The 24428-nt window shown below is 44.6% G+C and overlaps 1 protein-coding gene across 1 annotated transcript in view; it reads left to right on the top strand.

The window, feature by feature from the left end:
* MUC4 (mucin 4, cell surface associated) overlaps nucleotides 1-24428 on the top strand; it is a 54557-nt gene that overhangs the window by 10048 nt on the left and 20081 nt on the right. The window contains exons 2-8 of the mRNA XM_074330328.2: nucleotides 8536-13974; nucleotides 18100-18228; nucleotides 18561-18713; nucleotides 20068-20201; nucleotides 21053-21217; nucleotides 21999-22157; nucleotides 23227-23357. Coding sequence (XP_074186429.2) covers nucleotides 8536-13974; nucleotides 18100-18228; nucleotides 18561-18713; nucleotides 20068-20201; nucleotides 21053-21217; nucleotides 21999-22157; nucleotides 23227-23357 — 6310 coding nt within the window. The remainder of the gene's footprint in view (nucleotides 1-8535; nucleotides 13975-18099; nucleotides 18229-18560; nucleotides 18714-20067; nucleotides 20202-21052; nucleotides 21218-21998; nucleotides 22158-23226; nucleotides 23358-24428) is intronic.

Consider the following 24428-nt stretch of genomic DNA (forward strand, 5'->3'; position numbering starts at 1 on the left):
CGGTTCTGGCTCTCCTAGGGCACAGGCATTTTCTAAAGCCATCCCTGCTAAGTAGGCGACATGAGAAACTCTCTTTCCTGGTCCCACAGCTGAAGGTCAATCCAGCAGTGGTGTGAGGAAAGCTAGGAGTCAAGGTAGGAATGGAGGAATCAGGAGGAGCAGTTCAGAGGCTGCTGCAATAGAGTAATGAAGGTAATGCAGCAGAGTGAACAAGACACTGGTGGGAGAAATATTTTGGAGGAATGATAGTTGGTGCCAAACTATGATGTTGGGGATAAGGAAGAGGGAGGAATCAAAGATGACTCGGGCCTGAACTTCTGGGAGACTTATGTTATAATTAACATTAACATGAGAAAGGAAGGTAGAAGAAACAGTTCCAGGGTCAACTTAGACATGTTGCATTTGACAGGCCAGCCAGGAAATTGCTGGAAAGGTGAGTCTGGAAAATGGGTATGAAGTCAGGGTAGAATTACAGATTTGTAAGGCAGGAAAGTAAATGCACTTGAGCAGAAAGAAAGTGTAAAGGAAGAGGGATGACACCCAGAAGGCTGACTTTGGGAGCTGAGAAGGGAAGAGAAGTGGCAAAGGGAACAGAAGAAACAGGGAAAGTGCTTGGCAAAGAAGAATCATTCAGCTTCAAGGAGAGCAATGCCGTGCAAATACCGAGGGACCCTGTTCAAGTTGAGAATACTGACTTAGATGCTTTATAAATACATGTTGAAGGAATGAATGGGTGGTGCCAAATTTCACAGAGACTAATGGGGACTGAGAAGAAAATTGTTTGTGGTGATAAGGAAGGAGTTTTTTGGTAACTTTTGAGGAAAGTCTTTGCAGTGAGGTGAGTCAGGTGGAAGGTGGAGTGTGAGAAGTAGATGATAAACCAGCATCCTCTTTTAGGATGCTTGTGGGCGAAACAAAAGATGGGGATGAGGACACAAGATGGTGAAAAACTTTTATTTGAGGTCAAGAGAGACCTAAATGTGATTGTCAGTGGAAGAGAAGGAGCAAGGTGGAAAGAGATTCTTGGACAGAGAGAAGCCATCTGAGGAGGGAGCAGGGGAACAGACAAGTCTGTCTGTCTGTGTGTGAGTGTGTGTGTGTGTGTGTGTGTGTGTGTGTGTGTGTGTGTGTGTGTAGCCTTTGAGTGGAGACTTAGCCTCTCTTCTGATGCAAAATAAGGGACATTTCATGGTGGAGAGGGTTCTGGGACATTGAAGGGGATCATGTTAGATGGCTTTTCAGTGAAGTAGAAGATGGAGTGTCATAGAGAAAGAAGGGAGGGGAGGGGAGGGGAAGGGAGGGGAGAAGAGGGGAGAGGAGACGAGAGAAGAGACCCATTTCTCTCAAATATCAGCTCTTCACAGTCAAATCCCCAGCTCTCTGCTCTGCAGATATGTATGTATTTGGCCAGGGTGAGAACAACAGGCTTCAGTTGTCTAACAATCTAATGGGAACTGAAGAGCCTGACTTGCATTCTTGTAAAAGACAAGGTCAGTTCATTGCAGCAAATCTTGAGCAGCAAGAATAAGGCTGGATGTAGAACAAAGCTTGAGTAAGACCCCAAATATCTCTCTCTGCCTTACAACTTCAGTAAGGTGGTTTTAGCTTACAAAAAAGTTTAAGAGCAGATACTATCATTTTATTTTCAGGGCAGTGTTTCTTAAAATGTGGTCCATAGGCCACCTGTACCAGAATCACCCTGGGCATGTGTTAAAATGCAGATTCCAGGACCCCACTCCATACATAGGGATTTGGACTCTGGTGGTGGCCCCATAACACATTTTTGCAAGCTCCCCCAGGGATTCAGATACACCATATCTTTTAAGAATCACTTTCTTACCAAAAATAACTTGCCTGTAGCCACCCCCTCACCAGGATTTCTTGCCTAAGGATACCCTACTCAAGTTTAGTAGGTTGAGTTATCTACAAGCTGTTTTCCTAAACAGCTAAATAATCCGTTGAAGGAGTGGCTTAAGATTTGTTTAAAAGGTGGTGAAAGACAAATACAATACTGTAGTTTGGATGTAACTACTGCTAATCTCTTCCTTTTAGCTACAAGCCCAACAGATTTAGCCCCCCTCCCTACACAATAAAAGATGTCATCGGCCTGAAGGGACTCTCCTTCCTATTTACTGGAGCTGGAGACTAACCAACTTAGCCAATGACTAACAAGAGTTGTTTAAATAAAGATTCAAAAGGAGGACACAGCCCTGTTTAACAAGATTTTACATTGGTACTACCAAGCAAATATTTTTTCAAAGGGAGAGAGTTTGGGGAAACAGGTACACTCTCATATACTGTTCATGGGACTGTAAATTGGCATGACTTTTCTGCAAAGAAATTTAGCAGTATGTATTAACGACATGAAAAATTTTATAAAAGCATTAATCAGTAATTATGTGTAGACAAATTTATGTTAAAAACTGAGCTGAAATAATGAAAACAAAACAAAATATTATACATAAATGTAGTCATCAACGCTTTATTTATAATAGCAGCAGATTGAAAACGGTCTCAGTGTCCAACAGTAAGTTAATTATGGGCTATCCCTATCATTTGATGTATAAAGGTGATGTCCAGTGTTCCATAAAGGGCATGGACACACACACACACACACACACACACACACGCACACTCTATCACATATACATACTAGCAACACATGGAACAAGCATAAAGTTATTAAGGAACAACTTACAAGCAAAGAAGCAGTAGGGCACACAGTCCTCGAGCTCTCATTATGTCACAGAGAGGAGGTTATAGTTGAACACACTGAAGGAAGTGCTCCAGGACAGAGATCTGCCTCTGAGATGCTGCTGTTTATAGGGAAATGGGAACGGTAGCAATAACAGATTTCAGGCTGAGGGACTGTCTCTGTTAGGAAAGGGGTCCTCCAGAACTCAGCAAGGAGAGTTTACATACAACACCCAAGATCTTGCTATTGGGTTTAGATCCTTAGATCTTGTTATTGGGTTTACATACAACACCCAAGGTCTTGCTATTGGGTTTAGCTGGCCCAGTCCCCCTCAGGCAGCTCTTCCATGCTAAAAGGGGGAAGAGAAAGAACTACTATCTAAGACATAAGATTTGTCTATGCTCAGGTTATGTACACAAAGAATAAAAACACGAAGATACGTTCATGAAAGCAGGTAAAGTTAAAAAAAATACCAGGATATAAAGTTACAAATACCGGGTATGTTAAACTATATATTTTTTAAATCATAGAAAAAAATCCTGGAAAGACACATAACAATGTGGTTGTCTGAGTAATGATATTATGGGTATTTTGTCTTCCAATTATCTAATTTTTGCCATTTCTGTTTAATGAGTATGTCTTCTTTAATATATTTCATGGTGTATAATCCTTCTAATATGCTGCTGAATTTGATTTGCTGCTATTTTGTTGAAGATTTTGCATTCATGTTCATAAGGAATATTGGTCATAATGGATACAGTTTTCTTTTCTTGTGTTGTCTTTGTTTGGGTTTGGTATCAGGTAATGCTGGCCTAAAAAGTGAGTTAAGAAATGTTCCTATCTCTTCAACTTATTGGAAAAGTTTTCAGAATTGGCATTAGTTCTTCAAATGTTTGGTAGAATTTGCCAGTGAATCCATCAGGGCCAGAGCTTTTCTTTGTTGGGAGATTTTTTTATTGCTGATTCAATCTCCTTACTAGTTATAAGTGTATTCAGATTTTCTACTTCTTCATGACTTAGGCTTGGTAGGTTTTGTGTTTCTAGGGAACACATTGATCTTTTCATGTAGGTTTCCCAAATTTTTGGTGTATAATTATTCATAGTACTCTCTTATAATCCTTTTTATTTCTGTAGAATCAGTAGTAATATCTACACTTTCACTTCTGATTTTATTAATCTGGGTCTTTTCTTTTCTTAGTCCATCCAGCTAAAATTTTGTCAATTTTGTTGATCTTTTTCAAAGAAACAACTTTTGGTTTCATTGATTTTTCTCTATTGTTTTTCTATTCTCTATTCCATTTATCTCTGCTCTAATCTTTTCTATTTCCTTCCTTCTGTTAGCTTTGGGTTTAGTTTGTTCTTCTTTTTCTAGTTCCTTAAGTTTTAAAGTCAGGTTCATTCCTGATATTCTTTATTTCTCCTTCCTTCCTTCCTTCCTTCCTTCCTTCCTTCCTTCCTTCCTTCGTTCCTTCCTTCCTTCGTTCCTTCCTTCCCTCCCTCCTTCCTTCCTTCCTTCCTTCCTTCCTTCCTTCCTTCCTTCCTTCCTTCCTTCCTTTCTTCCTTCCTTCCTTCCCTCCTTCCTTCCTTCCTTCCTTCCTTCCTTCCTTCTTAATTAACCTTGCCAGGGGTTTTTCTCTTTTATCTTCAAAGAACCAACTTTTGGCTTTATTGATTTTATTTTTAATTGTTTCTATATCATTAAGTTCTGTTCTTTTCTTAATTATATCTTTCATTCAGCTGTTTTTTTTCTTATTTCTTTCTGATGTTTCTAGTCTACTTTTTCACTGAGGGTTCCAGCTTTATGTGGATAATATTCAATTTACAGTGTCCTGATTAAAATTATTTGTCCTTTCCCCATGCAGTCCTTAAAACCCAAAACACTAGATCTCAGAAATCTGCCAGCCCTGCAAGAGCATTAACTTACCATCTTAGTTTTTAACTCCTTCACTCTGGAGTGTTTCCCTTTCTTTCTTCTGATCTCAGCTCTGCATTTAGAAAACATTTATTACATGTTATCTGGCATTTATAGATTTTGTAGTTAAAGGCTTATCTCTTCTGCTATATTGCTGGAAATGTAACCGTATTATTTTTCTAAACAAACACACACCCAAACAAACAAAAATCTTTACTTAAAAAAATTGGACTGTACTCTCAGGAAACTTTTACTGCTGATACTGATTTTAACACAGGTGATGCAGGCTCTGAAAAGATGCTAATTATCAAGAATCTATAATAAGTTAGTAAGTTAGGCATGTCAATAGCTTCTGTCTGGTGACTCAAAGCCAGATGATAGAGCAATGCTCTTATTCATGTTCTGAGGAAAATGAAATAAAGTTAATAACTGCATAGTGAGTGTTTTCCAATCTAAACCTTATCTGGAGAAACCAAGTTTTGGAACTTTATTGAGGAGAGAGCAGGCACAGAATTTGAAGTCCTATAAACAAATCTATTCATAATTCTGAGTAAAGGAAATTCCCTTTTAAAGTTGAAAGTTGAAGCAGAGTCATTTTGGGTTAAGTAGGGACCCAAGGTCCTCCTAACACACCTTGCAGCTCAATCCATGCATTTATCCAAACCAGCTTAGAAGTGTGTCACCTGTAATTAGTTACTATTAATAAAGTGCAGAAGCTTGCAAGTGAGTCACTTATTTTTATTAAATTAGAGCTGGGTGAGGATTTGTCTGTAGCTCGTGTGAGTGCACTCAAATATTTTAAACAAAACAGCTTGGTATTTAAACATTCTGCCTAGCAAATAAATTGAAAAAACAAAACAAAACAAAAAATGGGCATGACCAATTAAATTAACATCATGTTACAATGTTACCAGGGCTAGAGTATGTGTACTTACTTAGGTTTCTGCTAGATTGGGACAAATGTTAAAAATGGGAAAAAAAAAGCTAGAAATTTAATTTGCTTTTAAACACTGCTATAATTCAGGATGAAAGAGTTAACACTCCTTCCCGTCACGAAGTTTTAAATGGTGTGGTCACTCTTGATGTCTAACCTTGCTTTCTTCCTCACAAGCAAGATAGCTATGAGTTGTGATATTCCCGGGATTTTTTTTTTTTTAGTTTGAAGCAATCCTGAATAGGTGCCTCACTCTATAGGAATCCTGCACCTCTTTCCCCTTAGTCTCTATTGCAGAATTTTTCCTTAAGCTCACCTCCAGGCACATGTAAACCTCTGACCCGGAACAGATTTTATTGTCCAGACCTAACCTCCGGCTAGAGCCTCGGTGCTCCCTGGTTGCCCAGGGCTGCACAGAGCGCTGTGGGTTTGAAGGTTTTCCTTCTACACAGGTGCTATGTATTCTCATCATGAAGGAAGTTGTCTTCATATTTGTGCTTCTCAGGGCTGTCTTAAGGGAAGGAATATTTGGCAATTTTAGCAAGAAAAGACTGGCCACTTCAAATCAAATAAACAGCATTAAATTTTAATTTTATTCTAAATTCCTTAAAAAAATAGATGATGCCTTTTGCATTTGAAAAGGGCATTCACATTATAGGATTTTAAAAAATTAGTGTACACAGTTGACAAATTTGCTTTTGAGGTCCTGAATGTATCTGTCAGAGCCCTCAACCACCCATCAACCACCCAGAGAAGCACTTTCTTCTAAATGTTAACCTTATTAATCCTCTTAGACTTTTGAATTTGGCCTATCATGAAAAAACTTCATCTTTCAATTAAGTATTTTGAAACTGGCTATTATCACCTTTGAGAAAAGAGCTCTTTTCCAAAAAGGAGCAATGTCTTAATCCTGATGTTCATATTTAGGGAATATCTCCTGATAAATGGAAAAGGGTTTTCAATACAGAACCAGATAATACAAATTTGTTAAAACTGAATTCGTTGTTGTATTTCAATAACTTCTTGGGGGGGGGGGGGATTAGCGTTAATAAAAGGGTTGAGTCAAAAAGAAGTTCTGTGGTTTTTTAATAATTTTTTTTTTTTTTTTTTTAGAAACTAAATATAGTTTTGGGGGGAAATCAACACAAGGTAATGTAAAATATAAAATAAAATTAGATTGTCAGTGATCTACTTTTATGCCTGTCTCTTTTTAAAATTGAGGTATAATTGACATACACTACTATATTGTATTAGTTTCAAGTGTACACTGTAATGATTTGATGTTTGTATACCTATCTCTTTATTAGTGTGTCTAGACTTTTGTGAGGCCATCTGGCAAAAGGGCTACACAATGACTTTCATGGACCCTAGGCACTTTTGCCATCCTGAGAGACCCTTCCACCCCTTAAAAAAATAAAATAAAATAAGACTATATTTTACGACTGTGTTGGACTAAAGACTAATCAATGCTGAATTCATTATTATATATTCATTACTATTACATTGATTTATTTCCTTCTGATTGTAAAAGAAACTAACATGAAAACAGTTTTGTGGGATCCTAATAGTAGCTTGTACCCCAGGTCCTGTGGGCTCTGCACCTTCTCTTCCCGTACCTTTGCTGGTAATTGTAAGGTGGTAGAGCCTTGAGAAGCAGCTTGCTGAGGTTTGTAAAAAAAAGGATTTTGCTGAGCTCAGGACCTCACCTGTTAGAAAAGAAACAGAATTCACTCTACTCACAATTTTAAAAAAAGTAAAGTAGGAAGGGAAAGTTCTGGATTGTAGGCTGAGGGACTGCCCACAAAGAAGTTCCTCCAGGAAAGTAAAATGAAATAAAAATAACTATATATCTTAATATAAGACAGGGTAAACCCGGGGAAGGGGAAACCCTACATATTTCCAGAGAAGACAGAGTCACTTTACACCTGAGTCCTCATAAAGTCTCTTGTATTATAGGGTGTACCCCCAAATGCTTTATACCAAAACAAAGTTGTTTGGAGATGGCAAAGGAGCCCGCAAGGAGACGGCCAAGAAAAATGCTGAGAAGGGTCAGGAAGCATGCTGGGAGAGGGGCGGGGAGCATACTGGGAGAGGGCCAGGGAGCGAGGGGGCAGGGGGGAATAAATAAATAAAACAAAGTTGTTTAAGACAGTACAAGTTGTTGACATGTACTGTCAACAGTACGGGTATTTAGGCATGTTGGGCATTCAAGTATACAATGCACAGCATTTTCCCTCTCTTTCTCTCTAAAGAAGGTCCTGATAGGCTAGCAAGTTTCTTGGGCATTTCAGATGGAGTAATACAGAGAAACAAGGGATGAAAAACATCACAAGATTATCGTTGTGGATGAACACTGGAAGGTGTTTTGGGATGGGATTAGAAGACAAACTGAGAAGGAAAATTGTAGGAATAAGCACTGGATTAAGGAGAAGAACAAGAAGCTCTGTGAAAAAGAGAAAAGGCTACTCATCCCCTTTCTAGTGTTGGAGAAATGTGTATACAGGATATGCAACAATTTTGAAAATTCTTGATTGCATGAATCCATGCGTATTTTAGTTTAAACACTTTTCTGAGACTAAAGGACTTAAATCTTGGTTTTTATGCCTCATGTGGGGAAACCAGGAGATCCATTAGACTAGTTTCCATTACTATCATTCTAAAAGTGGTCCTAGAAACAAAATGTTTCAACAAAAAAACTTATTGCCACATTATTTAGGACTAAGTACTGCCTGTGTTAAGAAATACTAGCTGTGGATAAATAATTAAATCTTTACAGTCATACATTCTGGAACAATGTGATAAAAAATGGTATATGTGCATAATAGTTGAGTAACAAACTGTCCAGTTGAACACACATAACCTCTCATGTCTCATCAGTCTTTATCTCCTGTATTTAAGGGATAGAAACACCACAGAAAACAACAAGTCCTGAATATTCCAAAACACAAAATCTGACAAAACATGATTCTAATGTGACATTGCTTACCATTATAGGTCAAGACCCTACCAAAACAAATTCAAACCACACCTCTGGAGATTCAACAACCAGCATCAGCACAGTACTAAGCACATCAAGATCGTCATCCTCAACAAGTGGACACCATAATACAACACATGTTCCTCCAGAGACATACTCATCAGGTGAAACAAGCACTTCCTCATCATCCAGTGTCAACCACACACCTCTGACAACATCACAAATGTTGACAGCGTCAAGTTCAACAGACACCACTGCAGGAAATACAGAAAACACGGCTTCCTCTGCATCTACATCTTCCACTCCAGTCACCTCTGCAGTCTCCATGACAACTCAAGTAGATCAGACAACAGCAGCAGCCTCTTCCAGCACCTCTACTCAGGGAACACAAGCATCTTCTCAGAACCACCAGACAGAGAGCACTCAGACGACCACAGATTCACAATCTAGTTCCATCACAAGAGTGAGCACTGCCACTCCCTCATCCTCACCAAGTGCACACACGTATACAACTCTTGTTCCTCCAGAGACATCCCCTTCAGGTGCAGCAAGCACTTCATCATCTTCCAGTGTCAGCTACACATCTCTGACAACTTCACAAATGTTGACAGCATCAAGTTCAACAGACACCACTGCAGGAAATACAGAAAACACGGCTTCCTCTGCATCTACATCTTCCACTCCAGTCACCTCTGCAGTCTCCATGACAACTCAAGTAGATCAGACAACAGCAGCAGCCTCTTCCAGCACCTCTACTCAGGGAACACAAGCATCTTCTCAGAACCACCAGACAGAAAGCACTCAGACGACCACAGATTCACAATCCAGTTCCATCACAAGAGTGAGCACTGCCACTCCCTCATCCTCACCAAGTGCACACACGTATACAACTCTTGTTCCTCCAGAGACATCCCCTTCAGGTGCAGCAAGCACTTCATCATCTTCCAGTGTCAGCTACACATCTCTGACAACTTCACAAATGTTGACAGCATCAAGTTCAACAGACACCACTGAAGGAAATACAGAAAACACGGCTTCCTCTGCATCTACGTCTTCCACTCCAGTCACCTCTGCAGTCTCCATGACAACTCAAGTAGATCAGACAACAGCAGCAGCCTCTTCCAGCACCTCTACTCAGGGAACACAAGCATCTTCTCAGAACCACCAGACAGAGAGCACTCAGACGACCACAGATTCACAATCCAGTTCCATCACAAGAGTGAGCACTGCCACTCCCTCATCCTCACCAAGTGCACACACGTATACAACTCTTGTTCCTCCAGAGACATCCCCTTCAGGAGCAGCAAGCACTTCATCATCTTCCAGTGTCAGCTACACATCTCTGACAACTTCACAAATGTTGACAGCATCAAGTTCAACAGACACCACTGCAGGAAATACAGAAAACACGGCTTCCTCTGCATCTACATCTTCCACTCCAGTCACCTCTGCAGTCTCCATGACAACTCAAGTAGATCAGACAACAGCAGCAGCCTCTTCCAGCACCTCTACTCAGGGAACACAAGCATCTTCTCAGAACCACCAGACAGAGACCACTCAGACGACCACAGATTCACAATCCAGTTCCATCACAAGAGTGAGCACTGCCACTCCCTCATCCTCACCAAGTGCACACACGTATACAACTCTTGTTCCTCCAGAGACATCCCCTTCAGGTGCAGCAGGCACTTCATCATCTTCCAGTGTCAGCTACACATCTCTGACAACTTCACAAATGTTGACAGCATCAAGTTCAACAGACACCACTGCAGGAAATACAGAAAACACGGCTTCCTCTGCATCTACGTCTTCCACTCCAGTCACCTCTGCAGTCTCCATGACAACTCAAGTAGATCAGACAACAGCAGGAGCCTCTTCCAGCACCTCTACTCAGGGAACACAAGCATCTTCTCAGAACCACCAGACAGAGAGCACTCAGACGACCACAGATTCACAATCTAGTTCCATCACAAGAGTGAGCACTGCCACTCCCTCATCCTCACCAAGTGCACACACGTATACAACTCTTGTTCCTCCAGAGACATCCCCTTCAGGTGCAGCAAGCACTTCATCATCTTCCAGTGTCAGCTACACATCTCTGACAACTTCACAAATGTTGACAGCATCAAGTTCAACAGACACCACTGCAGGAAATACAGAAAACACGGCTTCCTCTGCATCTACGTCTTCCACTCCAGTCACCTCTGCAGTCTCCATGACAACTCAAGTAGATCAGACAACAGCAGCAGCCTCTTCCAGCACCTCTACTCAGGGAACACAAGCATCTTCTCAGAACCACCAGACAGAGAGCACTCAGACGACCACAGATTCACAATCCAGTTCCATCACAAGAGTGAGCACTGCCACTCCCTCATACTCACCAAGTGCACACACGTATACAACTCTTGTTCCTCCAGAGACATCCCCTTCAGGTGCAGCAAGCACTTCATCATCTTCCAGTGTCAGCTACACATCTCTGACAACTTCACAAATGTTGACAGCATCAAGTTCAACAGACACCACTGCAGGAAATACAGAAAACACGGCTTCCTCTGCATCTACGTCTTCCACTCCAGTCACCTCTGCAGTCTCCATGACAACTCAAGTAGATCAGACAACAGCAGCAGCCTCTTCCAGCACCTCTACTCAGGGAACACAAGCATCTTCTCAGAACCACCAGACAGAGACCATTCAGACGACCACAGATTCACAATCTAGTTCCATCACAAGAGTGAGCACTGCCACTCCCTCATCCTCACCAAGTGCACACACGTATACAACTCTTGTTCCTCCAGAGACATCCCCTTCAGGTGCAGCAAGCACTTCATCATCTTCCAGTGTCAGCTACACATCTCTGACAACTTCACAAATGTTGACAGCATCAAGTTCAACAGACACCACTGCAGGAAATACAGAAAACACGGCTTCCTCTGCATCTACGTCTTCCACTCCAGTCACCTCTGCAGTCTCCATGACAACTCAAGTAGATCAGACAACAGCAGCAGCCTCTTCCAGCACCTCTACTCAGGGAACACAAGCATCTTCTCAGAACCACCAGACAGAGAGCACTCAGACGACCACAGATTCACAATCCAGTTCCATCACAAGAGTGAGCACTGCCACTCCCTCATACTCACCAAGTGCACACACGTATACAACTCTTGTTCCTCCAGAGACATCCCCTTCAGGTGCAGCAAGCACTTCATCATCTTCCAGTGTCAGCTACAGATCTCTGACAACTTCACAAATGTTGACAGCATCAAGTTCAACAGACACCACTGCAGGAAATACAGAAAACACGGCTTCCTCTGCATCTACGTCTTCCACTCCAGTCACCTCTGCAGTCTCCATGACAACTCAAGTAGATCAGACAACAGCAGCAGCCTCTTCCAGCACCTCTACTCAGGGAACACAAGCATCTTCTCAGAACCACCAGACAGAGACCACTCAGACGACCACAGATTCACAATCCAGTTCCATCACAAGAGTGAGCACTGCCACTCCCTCATACTCACCAAGTGCACACACGTATACAACTCTTGTTCCTCCAGAGACATCCCCTTCAGGTGCAGCAAGCACTTCATCATCTTCCAGTGTCAGCTACACATCTCTGACAACTTCACAAATGTTGACAGCATCAAGTTCAACAGACACCACTGCAGGAAATACAGAAAACACGGCTTCCTCTGCATCTACGTCTTCCACTCCAGTCACCTCTGCAGTCTCCATGACAACTCAAGTAGATCAGACAACAGCAGGAGCCTCTTCCAGCACCTCTACTCAGGGAACACAAGCATCTTCTCAGAACCACCAGACAGAGAGCACTCAGACGACCACAGATTCACAATCTAGTTCCATCACAAGAGTGAGCACTGCCACTCCCTCATCCTCACCAAGTGCACACACGTATACAACTCTTGTTCCTCCAGAGACATCCCCTTCAGGTGCAGCAAGCACTTCATCATCTTCCAGTGTCAGCTACACATCTCTGACAACTTCACAAATGTTGACAGCATCAAGTTCAACAGACACCACTGCAGGAAATACAGAAAACACGGCTTCCTCTGCATCTACGTCTTCCACTCCAGTCACCTCTGCAGTCTCCATGACAACTCAAGTAGATCAGACAACAGCAGCAGCCTCTTCCAGCACCTCTACTCAGGGAACACAAGCATCTTCTCAGAACCACCAGACAGAGAGCACTCAGACGACCACAGATTCACAATCCAGTTCCATCACAAGAGTGAGCACTGCCACTCCCTCATACTCACCAAGTGCACACACGTATACAACTCTTGTTCCTCCAGAGACATCCCCTTCAGGTGCAGCAAGCACTTCATCATCTTCCAGTGTCAGCTACACATCTCTGACAACTTCACAAATGTTGACAGCATCAAGTTCAACAGACACCACTGCAGGAAATACAGAAAACACGGCTTCCTCTGCATCTACGTCTTCCACTCCAGTCACCTCTGCAGTCTCCATGACAACTCAAGTAGATCAGACAACAGCAGGAGCCTCTTCCAGCACCTCTACTCAGGGAACACAAGCATCTTCTCAGAACCACCAGACAGAGAGCACTCAGACGACCACAGATTCACAATCTAGTTCCATCACAAGAGTGAGCACTGCCACTCCCTCATCCTCACCAAGTGCACACACGTATACAACTCTTGTTCCTCCAGAGACATCCCCTTCAGGTGCAGCAAGCACTTCATCATCTTCCAGTGTCAGCTACACATCTCTGACAACTTCACAAATGTTGACAGCATCAAGTTCAACAGACACCACTGCAGGAAATACAGAAAACACGGTTTCCTCTGCATCTACACCTTCTACTACAATCACCTCAAAAGTCTTGACGACAACTCAAACAGATCAGCAAACAACGGCACCCTCTTCCAGCACCTCTACTCAGGAAACACAAGCATCTTCTCAGAACCACCAGACAGAGACCACTGAGACGACCACAGACTCACAATCCAGCTACATCACAAGAGCGAGCACTTCAATTCCCTCATCCTCACCAAGTGGACACACATATACAATGCATGTGCCTTTAGACACATCTCCTACTGATGAGCCAATTACTGCATCATCTTCCAGTGTCAACCACACACCTTTGACAACTTCACAAATGTTGACAACATCAAGTTCAACAGACACCACTGCAGGAAATACGGAAAACACGTCAAGCTCTGCATCTACACCTTCTTCTTCAGTCACCTCAGCAGTATCCATGACAACTCAAGTAGATCAGAAAACAACAGCATCCTCTTCCAGCACCTCTACTCTGGAAACACAAGCATCTTCTCAGAACCACCAGACATTGAGCACTGAGACGTCTTCGGATTCACAATCCAGTTACATCACAAGAGTGAGCAGTTCAACTCCCTCATCCTCACCAAGTGGACATACGTATACAACACCTCTTCCTCCAGAGACTTCCCCTTCAGGTAAAACAACCACTTTTTCCCCTCCCCCTGACAGCTACACACCTCCAGCAACATCAGAATTGATGACAGCAAGATCCTCATCAGACACTAATACAGGAAAAACAGAGGACATGTCACTCTCTGCATTTACACCTTCTACTTCTGTCACCTCAGCAGTCTCCATGACAACTCAAGGTGATGTGAAAACAACAGCACCCTTTTCCAGACCCTCTACTCAGGAAACATTACCATCTCCTCAGAACCACCAGACTGAGAATACTGACACCACCAGAGAATCACAAACCAGCTACATCTCCAAGGGCAGCACATCCACTTCCTCATCCTCACCAAATGCACACACATATACAACACTTGTTTTTCTAGAAACGTCCCCTCAAGGTGAAACAACCACTTTATTTCCTTTCCCTAGCAGCTACACACCTCCTACCACATCAGAATGGATGATAGCCAAAACTTCAACAGACAATGTGGCAGGAAACACAGAGGCCACGTTCCTCTCTGCAGCTACATCTTCTACTCTAGTCACCTCAGCAGTCTCTATGATAGCTCAAGTAGATCAGAAAACAACAGTACCCTCTTCCAACACCTCTACTCAGGAAACACCATCATCTTCTCAGAATCACCAGACTGGGAGCACTGAGACAATCAGAGACTCACAATCCAGTTACATCATCCAAGTGAGCACATCAACTTCTTCATCTTCACCAAGTGGACACAAATGTACAATACTTGTTTCTCCAGAGACATCCCAATCTGGTGAAACAAGCACTTCATCTTCCAGTGTCTTCCGCACACCTCTGACAACCTTACAAATGTTGACAGCACCACCTTCTACAGCGACCACTATAGGTGAAACACAGGACACATCACTTTGTATCTACACCTTCTATTCCAGTTACCCCTGCAGTCTCACTGACAACCCAAGGAGATGGAAAAGCAACAGCACACTCTTCTCACACCTCTACTCAGGAAACACAAGCATCTTCTCACAACCATCAGACTGAGAGCCCTGACACCAGTGGGGACTCACAAAGGAGCTCCATCACAGAATTGAGCACATCAACTCTGTCATCCTCATAAAGTGGGCATAAGTCTACAGCTGTTGTTCCTCCTGAGACATTAGCTTCAGGTGAAACATCTACTGCTTTCCCTGCACTTCACAGCTACACACCTGTCACAAAAATGGAAATGATGACAGCACCAACCTCAACATGCAGCACTGTGGAAAATACTGGGGAGATGTCATTATCTGTCACTAGACATTTTCCTTCATTCACTTCTATAGTTTCTACAACATGGGGGTCAGAAGTACAATCAACACCACTCTCTGTCAGTTCTTCAACTCCAAAAACATCTACAGTTTTCCACACCCTCTGGAGCAAAGATACAGAGGCCATGGGATGGCCTCATGCTGGTAGCTCAATGTCTACAGGTGTTTTGTTTGTTTGTTTGTTTGTTTTTTAAAAGATTTTATTGGGGAAGGGCAACAGGACTTTATTGGGAAACAGTGTGTACTTCCAGGACTTTTTTTTTTTTTCCCAAGACAAGTTGTTGTCCTTTCCGTCTTAGTTGTGGAGGGCGCAGCTCAGGTCCAGGTCCAGTTGCTGTTTTTCTAGTTGCAGGGGGCACAGCCCACCATCCCTTGTGGGAGTCTAACCAGCAACCTTGTGGTTGAGAGGACGCACTCCAACCAACTGAGCCATCCGGGAGACAGCTCAGCTCAAGGTGCTGTGTTCAATCTTAGTTGCAGGGGGCGCAGCCCACCATCCCTTGCGGGAGTCAAGGAATTGAACTGGCAAACTTGTGGTTGAGAGCCCGCACTCCAACCAACTGAGCCATCTGGGAGGCAGCTTGGCTCAAGGTGCTGTGTTCAATCTTAGTTGCAGGGGGTGGAGCCCACCATCCCTTGCGGGACTCAAGGAGTTGAACCAGCAACCTTGTGGTTGAGAGCCCACTGGCCCATGTGGGAATTGAACCGGCAACCTTCGGAATTAGGAGCATGGCGCTCTAACCGCCTGAGCTACCGGGTCGGCCCCTACAGGTGTTTTTCATGAGACATTCACTCAAGATAAAACAACAGTATTCACTTCTTCATTCTTTAGTAATAGCCCTACAACTCAGTCACAAAAAGAACTGTTGTCAACAGCAAAAGCTATCACTATACTGGTCACAGAAAACACATCTAGTTCTATAGCTAGTACTATTTCTTGAGTTACTTCTAACATCTCAACAAGTGGTAAACAGGGACAGCCAGCCACATTCCCCTATCTGAGCATATCTCCTCAGGAAACAATGGTAGTTTCCTAGACTCACTGGTCACAAGGCACAGGGACCACTGGAGATACTCATTTCAGCAGCACAAGCTCCAATGTGACTCAACCCATCGAAACAGTTACATCTGTTTCTCCCTCATCCATACTAAGTGAACATCCATCTCAACAAACTATAACAGTAGGCTCAACAAGCCAGTTAACACTAGTTTCTACTAGCACTTCCCAAGAATCATCAGCTATTTCTCAGATAGGTCATACTCAAGGCACAAAGACCACCCAAGAATCCTAAACCACAAATTTGGTCTCCCCCATGACAGACATAATCAAGAGAATCACATCTGCAACTTCTTCATTCAAACCAAGTGGACACTAGTTTTCAGAAAGTGTTACTCAGGATACATCCACCACAGGTGAAGTGACAACATTCACCCCAGTACCCCACAGAGACAGCCACACAACTCAAGTCACTATTACAAACATAGAACTATGGACAGCACCAGTCAGCCCTGACACCACCCTGGGAGCCTCAGGAGGTACATCATCTTTCATAACAAGCGCCATTCCTGAGGCCACCTCTGTAGTTTCAGCACTGGGAAACCCAGGAGGACAATCAATATCCCCTGTTACCAACACCTCACCTGACAGAACATCAGCCATTTCCCAATCCCACCAGACTCAAGGCACAGCAACAACTGGAAAACCACACACCACCACACCAGCTTCTTTGGTGGTGGCCACTACCTTAGTGGGCACAGCTACAGCTTCTTCATCCACAATGAACAGCCAAAGAACTTTAGGAAGCACCTCCCGAGAAATATCCACTTTAGATGAGATCAAGAGTTTCTCACCAACTTCCTCCAGGGAAAGCCACACAACTCAGTCCACAACTGAATTGTTGTCCGCTGCAAGCAGTGATGACATTATTCCAGGAACCATGAGAATCATGTCTGTTATTGTCCCCAGCACCGTTTCAGCCATCAGCTCTGAGGTCTCCACAACAGGGAGACTGACAAGACAATCAACCCCAGCTTCTTCCAGTGCCTCTCCTCCTCAGGAAACATCAGCTCTTCCCCCGATGGCTCAGATTCAAAGTACAGGAACCACCAGAGTATCTGAAACTGTCAGTTTAGTCACCCAGGTGACTAATAATACCTTTTTAACAGTCACATCTCCATTCACACCAAATGTGCATACATCTGCACAAACCATTGCCCACACTCTGTCACCTTCAAGCTGCAGCACAACATTAATTTCAAACCCAGTCAGAGGCAGACACATGACCCAAACAGCAACGCCAACCTTGTCATCTGGGGCAACTGAAGGGCCAACTACAGTTGGTTCTACCCCCTGAGTGATGCAGCCTCTTGTTCTCCTTCCATGATTTTGTCTATAAGTGGAAAAGTTCTGATAACAACCTCAAGCTCAGTCATTCATGAAAACATGACTGCCATGGTCATTCGCACTGTGGGTTCTGGCAGTAACTCCTTGACAAATACCACATAAGTCCCAACTTCCTCCATGGGCAAGTCAAGCACACCCCACCGTAAGCATCCTGCAGCTGTTCAAACAGTAGCCTCCGCTACCAACCCTATTACAAAGCCACTGTACATGAGTTCTACAAGTAATCATAACAGCATAGCTGGATCCACACCGACTGTCATTTCCACCTATAACCTACCCTTTGATCAAGACCACTCCTGATACTTCTTCAGCATCTAAGTATTCTAAGAGTCCATTGCCTATGCTACAGCCATCACAGACTATGCTTTCTCTGACTCTACTTCCTCTGGTAATGTGGGCAAATCTCAGACCATAATTACTTTAACTAGTAATTCTTCATTCTCTCAATCAGTCCCTGGCCCTGCAGTCACCTGGAGCTCCACCACCCAATTCACAGGTCATCCCACGCCTCTGTCTGGTACCAGCACTTTTCCACCATCCACAGGAACCTTAAGCTCCACTGTGAAGACTGAGACATCAGGTAGGTAGGGACTCCAGCATCTCGGTCTCTTATAGTGACCGCATTGGCTCAATTTGGCCGAGAGGAGTGCTTGAAAGAAGACAGTGAGTCGGCATTACCAGGCTAGGGTTAAAGTCAGGTCTACAAGAAGTTGAAGTGAATGGGGGTGTGGTGGGTGAAAGGGTCACCATCCCCTCTGCCCCAGCAGACAACTGCTTATCTCCATGGAGTAGATGGGTTTGAGCCAGACAAGAGGGTTTCTAGCTGTCTCTTCTAGCTCCTAAAGTCTATGGCTGTCTTTGACTCTGCTGCTCTCGGACTATAAGACCCAGTCTCCTCTCCCTGAATACCAGGAACAATCACAACCTCGATGAAGACAGATATCGAGAGAAGCACAGCAACATCACTACCCTCAACAACCTCCCAGATCCTTACCACCTCTACTCCCAGCACATCTATAGGCGTCCACTCAACAGCTGTTTCAGTCCCTATCAAGCCCGAGAAAGGTAAGCGATGCCATCGAGCTGGGCCTCTCCGCCCTGGGACGGAGAGGATTGAGCTAGGTGCGGAGCTTGTAGTTGTGGCCGCTGGATTGGATCTATCAAGGAGGGCCATTGTGGGTAGTCAGGGAACCAGTTCTGTGGATATCTCCACTGCCCCTTCTGGGCCATGGGAAGTCAAGCTGTTCCTCAGATCCCCTTTATAGGGTGATGTAACTGAATGCTCATTCTCAGCCTGCTTGCTCACAGACTCTGCTTTCTCAGGTCAAAAGGATCTCACAAGGGACAATGATACAGCATCAGAATTGGGTGCTGAGGGTTGGCTTTGTGCACGGCACTGGGCTCAGAGGTAGAGATAGAGAAATGATCAAGGTGCTGCCCAGCAAGAGACAGATCTGCTGACTCAGTGAGTACAATTAGAGGAATAAGCCCAGGTAGAAGGCACACACAATGAAAGGCCCCCAGAGGGTGTGGGGGTGGTTCCAAGGTGAAGAGGAGGCTTCCTAGAGTGAATAGGAACTGGGGGAGTGGAAGCACCCCAAGCAGGCAGGAGGATCTGAACAGCTGCAATAAAGGCGTAGCGGTGGAAAATAGTCCCAGTGTTGCAGGAGGATTCCCCAAAGCACTTGGGGTTGCTGGAAGTAAGGTGAAAAGTGTTGAGAAGTGATGCTATCATGTGAGGGAATATTGTGGATAACAGGAACCAGGGAGGACGTGGCTAGATTTGCTTTTATAAATGGTGCTATGGTGATGGGGTGGAGGTTGAATTTGCAGGAGGACAGGAGAGCAGTGTAATGACAGCCGTGGATTCCAAGAAAGACCAAATGAGGGCGGCCATAATGGGGAAGAGGAGAGCCATTTGAGAAATATTTAGGACAAGATTTCCCAAACTGCCCAAGGAACTCGGCAGGGTGTGGGGCGGGGGGGCGAGGGGGTTCTTAGGACAAATTCTAGGGTATCTTCAAGTTTATTTGGAGAAATACCATCTTAGGAAACAAATCTCATTCTATGAAATGGTCTTTCCATTACCAATCTTCCTTGCATTGGAGGAATTTTATCTTTTCACCCTTAAAAGAATGATGAGTTCCATAACAGATGCAGAATAATTTGTTGGTATTTTGACAGCAGGACCTGATTTTCTCCAAACTGGGGAAGTCTGAGAATACCAGTTTAAGGGATGAAATAAGGAGATGAGGTAAACACAAGTGGAGAGGGGAAGAGAGGAGTCCTTGATGGCTCCCAGTCAGGGGAACAGAGAACAGGATGAAGGAGCAGCTGGGGAAGCTCTCTGAGGACCCCTGACAGTCTCAATGAAGTCAGCGCCCATGAGAACTTCCTGCTTTTCTTTGTCCTGGCCCAGGCGTTACCCTCTTCCCCTACGGGTCACATGTTGGAGACCAGGAATTTGTCAGGAGGACTGTGGACTTCACCTCGCCGCTCTTCAAGCCCCTGATTGGCTTCCCTTTCGGCTCCTCTCTCCGAGATTTCCTCTACGTGAGTCCCGGCTGCAGCCCAAAGGGCAGGACCTGTGACCCGTGTTCCCTGGCCCTGCTTCCCTCTCAAGGACTCTAAGATGGTCCTGTGGTTGTGACCCTGATCCTGATGGAAAGAAAGCAATCTACTATATGCCTCTGACTCAGTTTGCATTTAGTCTTTAATGTCAGGGTGTCAGCTAGGCAAGGTCCACCTATCCACCTACGTGGACAAAAGTATCTTTACCTCAGTGAAGAGATCTTGGGGCCCAGTAAGCTCGCCCCTGTTTTCACAGGCCCTTTTTATGAGTAGGAAGCTCTACTTGAGAAACTTAACTGTTTGATACTGTTTACATTTTCTGTAATTATTCCCTGGTTCCCTGGTCCAAGTACACGTGTCTCCTGGAGGAGAGTTGGAATAGTTGTCATGGCCCTTGTGGCTCTCAGTGAAGGAGGCTGAGTCAGAACACACTAAAAGGGTGGCACAGTGATGGGGTGAGGGTATCAATACTTTCAGCCCCATCTGATGTGGCACCAGGTTTAGGATGGGACTGAGGGGATTTACCCAGAATGGTCTGCTCTGGGACAGGCTGGTCTTATAGACGGAGTCTGCTGCTGAGGCAGGGCAAAACCTACCACCTTAGAAAGGACTTAGAATGACAGGGATGTCCTTGAGGGTAAAGTATTTATGTGAGAACTATGTAAAGGGGCTGCCCCAGCAGGCAGGGAGATGGATGACATGACCTCCCAGAGGCTTGTTAACATCTCTAAAGTTCTACCCAGAGAGGACTTCGGGGTCACACTTCTGAGAAGCTGGCCCAAGGCTTCTCTGTCCCCCTCCCTGAATGCTAACCAGAAAACCTTTGTGCTCAGTTCACAGATAATGGCCAGATCATTTTTCCGGAATCAAAGTACCAGATTTTCTCCTATCCTAACCCTCCCCTTAGAGGCTTCGCAGGCTGGGACCGAGTGGCCCTGGTGGCTCCTTTCTGGGACGATGCTGATTTCTCCACCCACCGGGGAACCATATTTTACCAGGTGGGCCTTTCAAAGCTGGGCTTTGGGATCACACAGCACCCAGCCAAGAGAGACAAAAGACTGGGTAGAAGGCGGTACACATGTTACTGCTGTCAGAGCCGGGCTCAGTGTGGGCAGGGATTGGTGCTTAAATGTGAGGGTGGGAGTGAAGCAGATTAGGACTATTATACACACTCAGGAATACCCTGACACTACCATGAGAAGACCTTCAGGTGACAGGGAGGGGTTGACAATCCAGTGTTTGATTTTAGAATAAGTTTGTAGGGACTTTCCTAACAAGCCTGAGTCAAGCAGGACCCCCATATATACTCCTGGATTGGGTTAATGAGTCCAATAAGTGGGAGCATGTAATGAAAGCTCAGGGTGAATGTGGATTGTGCCCCTGCCATGGACAGGCACTGTAGAAGGTCCAAAGACGGAGAAACACATGCCTGTTCTCGAGGAGCCTCTGGTTGGACATGAAGAGGTTGGAATAGGCACAGGTGGTTATGCTGTCCAAGCCAGCTTGTGATAAGAGATGGATGCATGGGTTTAAGTCCACAAGATTTGGGTTTCTGGGCCTTGGCTCTCCGCTCCGCACACCCCAGACTTCCCCACAGCCGAATTTGAATCAATTTTAAGGTCCAATGAACTAACTAAAAATGTAGGTCTGGGAGAGAGAAGGATGTGAGATGTGGGTAGACTAAAGTGAGCAGGATCACCATGCAGAAAGTGGGGGGTCTCTCAGGGGTGCTCAGCTGGGACCCTCATTTCCTTATCCTTATCTGCCTTTCTTTCCTAGATATATGAGACACTCTATGATGACCACAAACCACTTGTAGTCCAGCAGGTGGAGTCTTGGATTGAGAAGTTCACAAACACCTGGAACTACAAAGCCAGGTGGACCCTAAAGGTCACATGGGTCAATGCCCCTGCCTATCCTGCCCGGTGGACCCGTGGGGTGAGTGGACAAAAGGACAGCTCTCTGTGAACCATCTGGAAGTCAGACATCCTAATATTCTAGCGAGGGACCAATGTTCTAAAACCCTCTCTGACTCAAGGACAGATTTCTGATTGCAGCACTCTGCCTGCCCGTCCCGATGCTGAGCCTTCGTCATGTGCCAGGCTGCCCCAGCCTCTTACTCACAGCCTCAGAGCACTGGGTATTAGAAGGTTCAAACTTAGGAAATGGAATATTTGTAAGTCAAATATGGCTGGTTATTTGCAATTTTATATGGCTCGACTTGATGTTATTATCCACATTGTAGAGGTGAAGAAGACGATGGTTAGAGAGGTTAAGCAACTTGTTCAAGGTCACCCAGCTAGCCAATGACAAAGCCAGGCCTAGAATGCAAGTTTTTGTAACTTCGAACACTGGCTTTGAACCACTATGCTATCCAATGGAAATGGGCGACCACGCAGTCTTCCTTCTGGGGACTCAGCTGTTATAGTCACAAAGTTCTTCCTTGTGTCTGGTCTAAAATTACTCATTTCTTCATTGGTTCAACAGGTTCATTGATTACCTACTTTGTACAAACACAGCAGTTGGTATCCATCTTCAGAGACTCTCCAGTCTCACTTGCAGTGGTCCTCCCCATTATTCACGTTGAGGAGACATTTAGACAATGTCTTTAAATATTCCTGAGGAAGTTACATAGGCCTCTCCCAGCTCCCTGGTGTCTTACCTAATCTCTCAGGTTCCTGAAGCTTTCTCATACAAACTCCCTTCCAACTGGTTTCTAACCCAGAGCCCGTTATCACTCCTCCCTGGAAAGAAGTCACAAAGAAGGCAAATCCACCATTCTAGGTGCTTTGACACCCAGGGTGAAAGATGATTCTAGTGCCCTGGGCTGACAATTAATCCCTCACTCAGGGGCATGCTCCCAAATTTATCAGCATTTTAAGCCCATGTCTTTGCTCTGGGTAGGCCAGGACAAGAAGATGTGTGTGTCAGGAAAAGGATGTGGGATGGGTGATGGGACCCCAGATCTCTCACAGGCATCCCTATGTTTATCTCCAACAACCCTCAGACCAACACCTACCAGGCCATCCTCTCCACGGATGGAAGCAGATCCTTTGCCCTGTTTCTCTATCAAAGCGGTGGGATGCAGTGGGACGTGACCCAGCGCCCAGGCAACTGGGTCCTCATGGGCTTCTCCAGGTAGGACGGGAGGGGCCATCAGCACTGAGCAGATAATAGAAAGTGGTGCAGAGCAGGGTTTTTGCTATACACACACTCCCATCCCCCAGGACCAGGCATGAATCCTCCTTGCTGATGCTTCCGACTCACACCGACTCCAATTCCCACTTCTTGCTGTTTCACAGTAAAATATCCCTATTCACCTGCTGTTCTCTTTTCTCCCCCAGAACTTCTTTCCTCCCCCAGAACTCATGCAGTGTAATAATTCCCAGAGCTTTGACTTCTCTGATTTCCACTGACGTTAGCTGACCTCTCTCAACTTCTCAAATATCATAATAACAGCCAACATTTATTATACTATTGACTTAACATGCATTATTTCATTTGATTATCACAACCACCCCATGAAGAAGATACTATTTATTACCCATTCTACAGATAAGGAAACTGAGATGCAAATAGATAAGTAATTGCCCAAAGTCATAGAGCTGGGAAGTGGCAAAGCAGGAATTTGAACGCAGAGACGTCTGAAGTTGAAATCTGCTTTCCTGACTTCTGGTGCCCCTGGGCTGATGATTAATTCCTCACCCAGGGGCACCAACAGCTTGTCTAGGGTTTGTGGGAAAGACAGGGAGTGGCGGGATGGGGCTGTGGGTGGGGCTGTGTGTTCCGGTGTGTGGAGGTGGCTGTTTCTGACACAACAGTGCTCCATCACGGTATTTCCAGCTGTTGGTATGAGCAATCGGTTGTGAAGGTCATGTGTAATTCGTTACTGGTAATTGCTGCAAATGGTTTTCTCTTAGATGGCATTCCAGAGAGCCCTATAATTACATTGCTTTCACTTGCTTTTTGATGTGCTGTGAAGGAGAAAGGAGTGGAATTATCCAACTGGCTAGGAATTTCACACCATTCTGAGTGTGCCTGCCCACAGAAGGTGTCACACCTGTGTGTGTCATCTATCCTGTGTCAGAAAGGAGAAAGATCCAGAGTCACTGTCCTGAGGCACTCACCCAGGGTGAGGCTGCAGGCTTTGCTCTAGGATTTCCTCCTTCCTGGAGCAGCACTTTGAACCCTACCATTGAGAGGGAGGGA

This window comes from Rhinolophus sinicus, chromosome 17 (genome assembly GCF_057876585.1).
Source record: "Rhinolophus sinicus isolate RSI-liver-muscle chromosome 17, RSI-T2T, whole genome shotgun sequence".
NCBI classification, from domain to species: domain Eukaryota; kingdom Metazoa; phylum Chordata; class Mammalia; order Chiroptera; family Rhinolophidae; genus Rhinolophus; species Rhinolophus sinicus.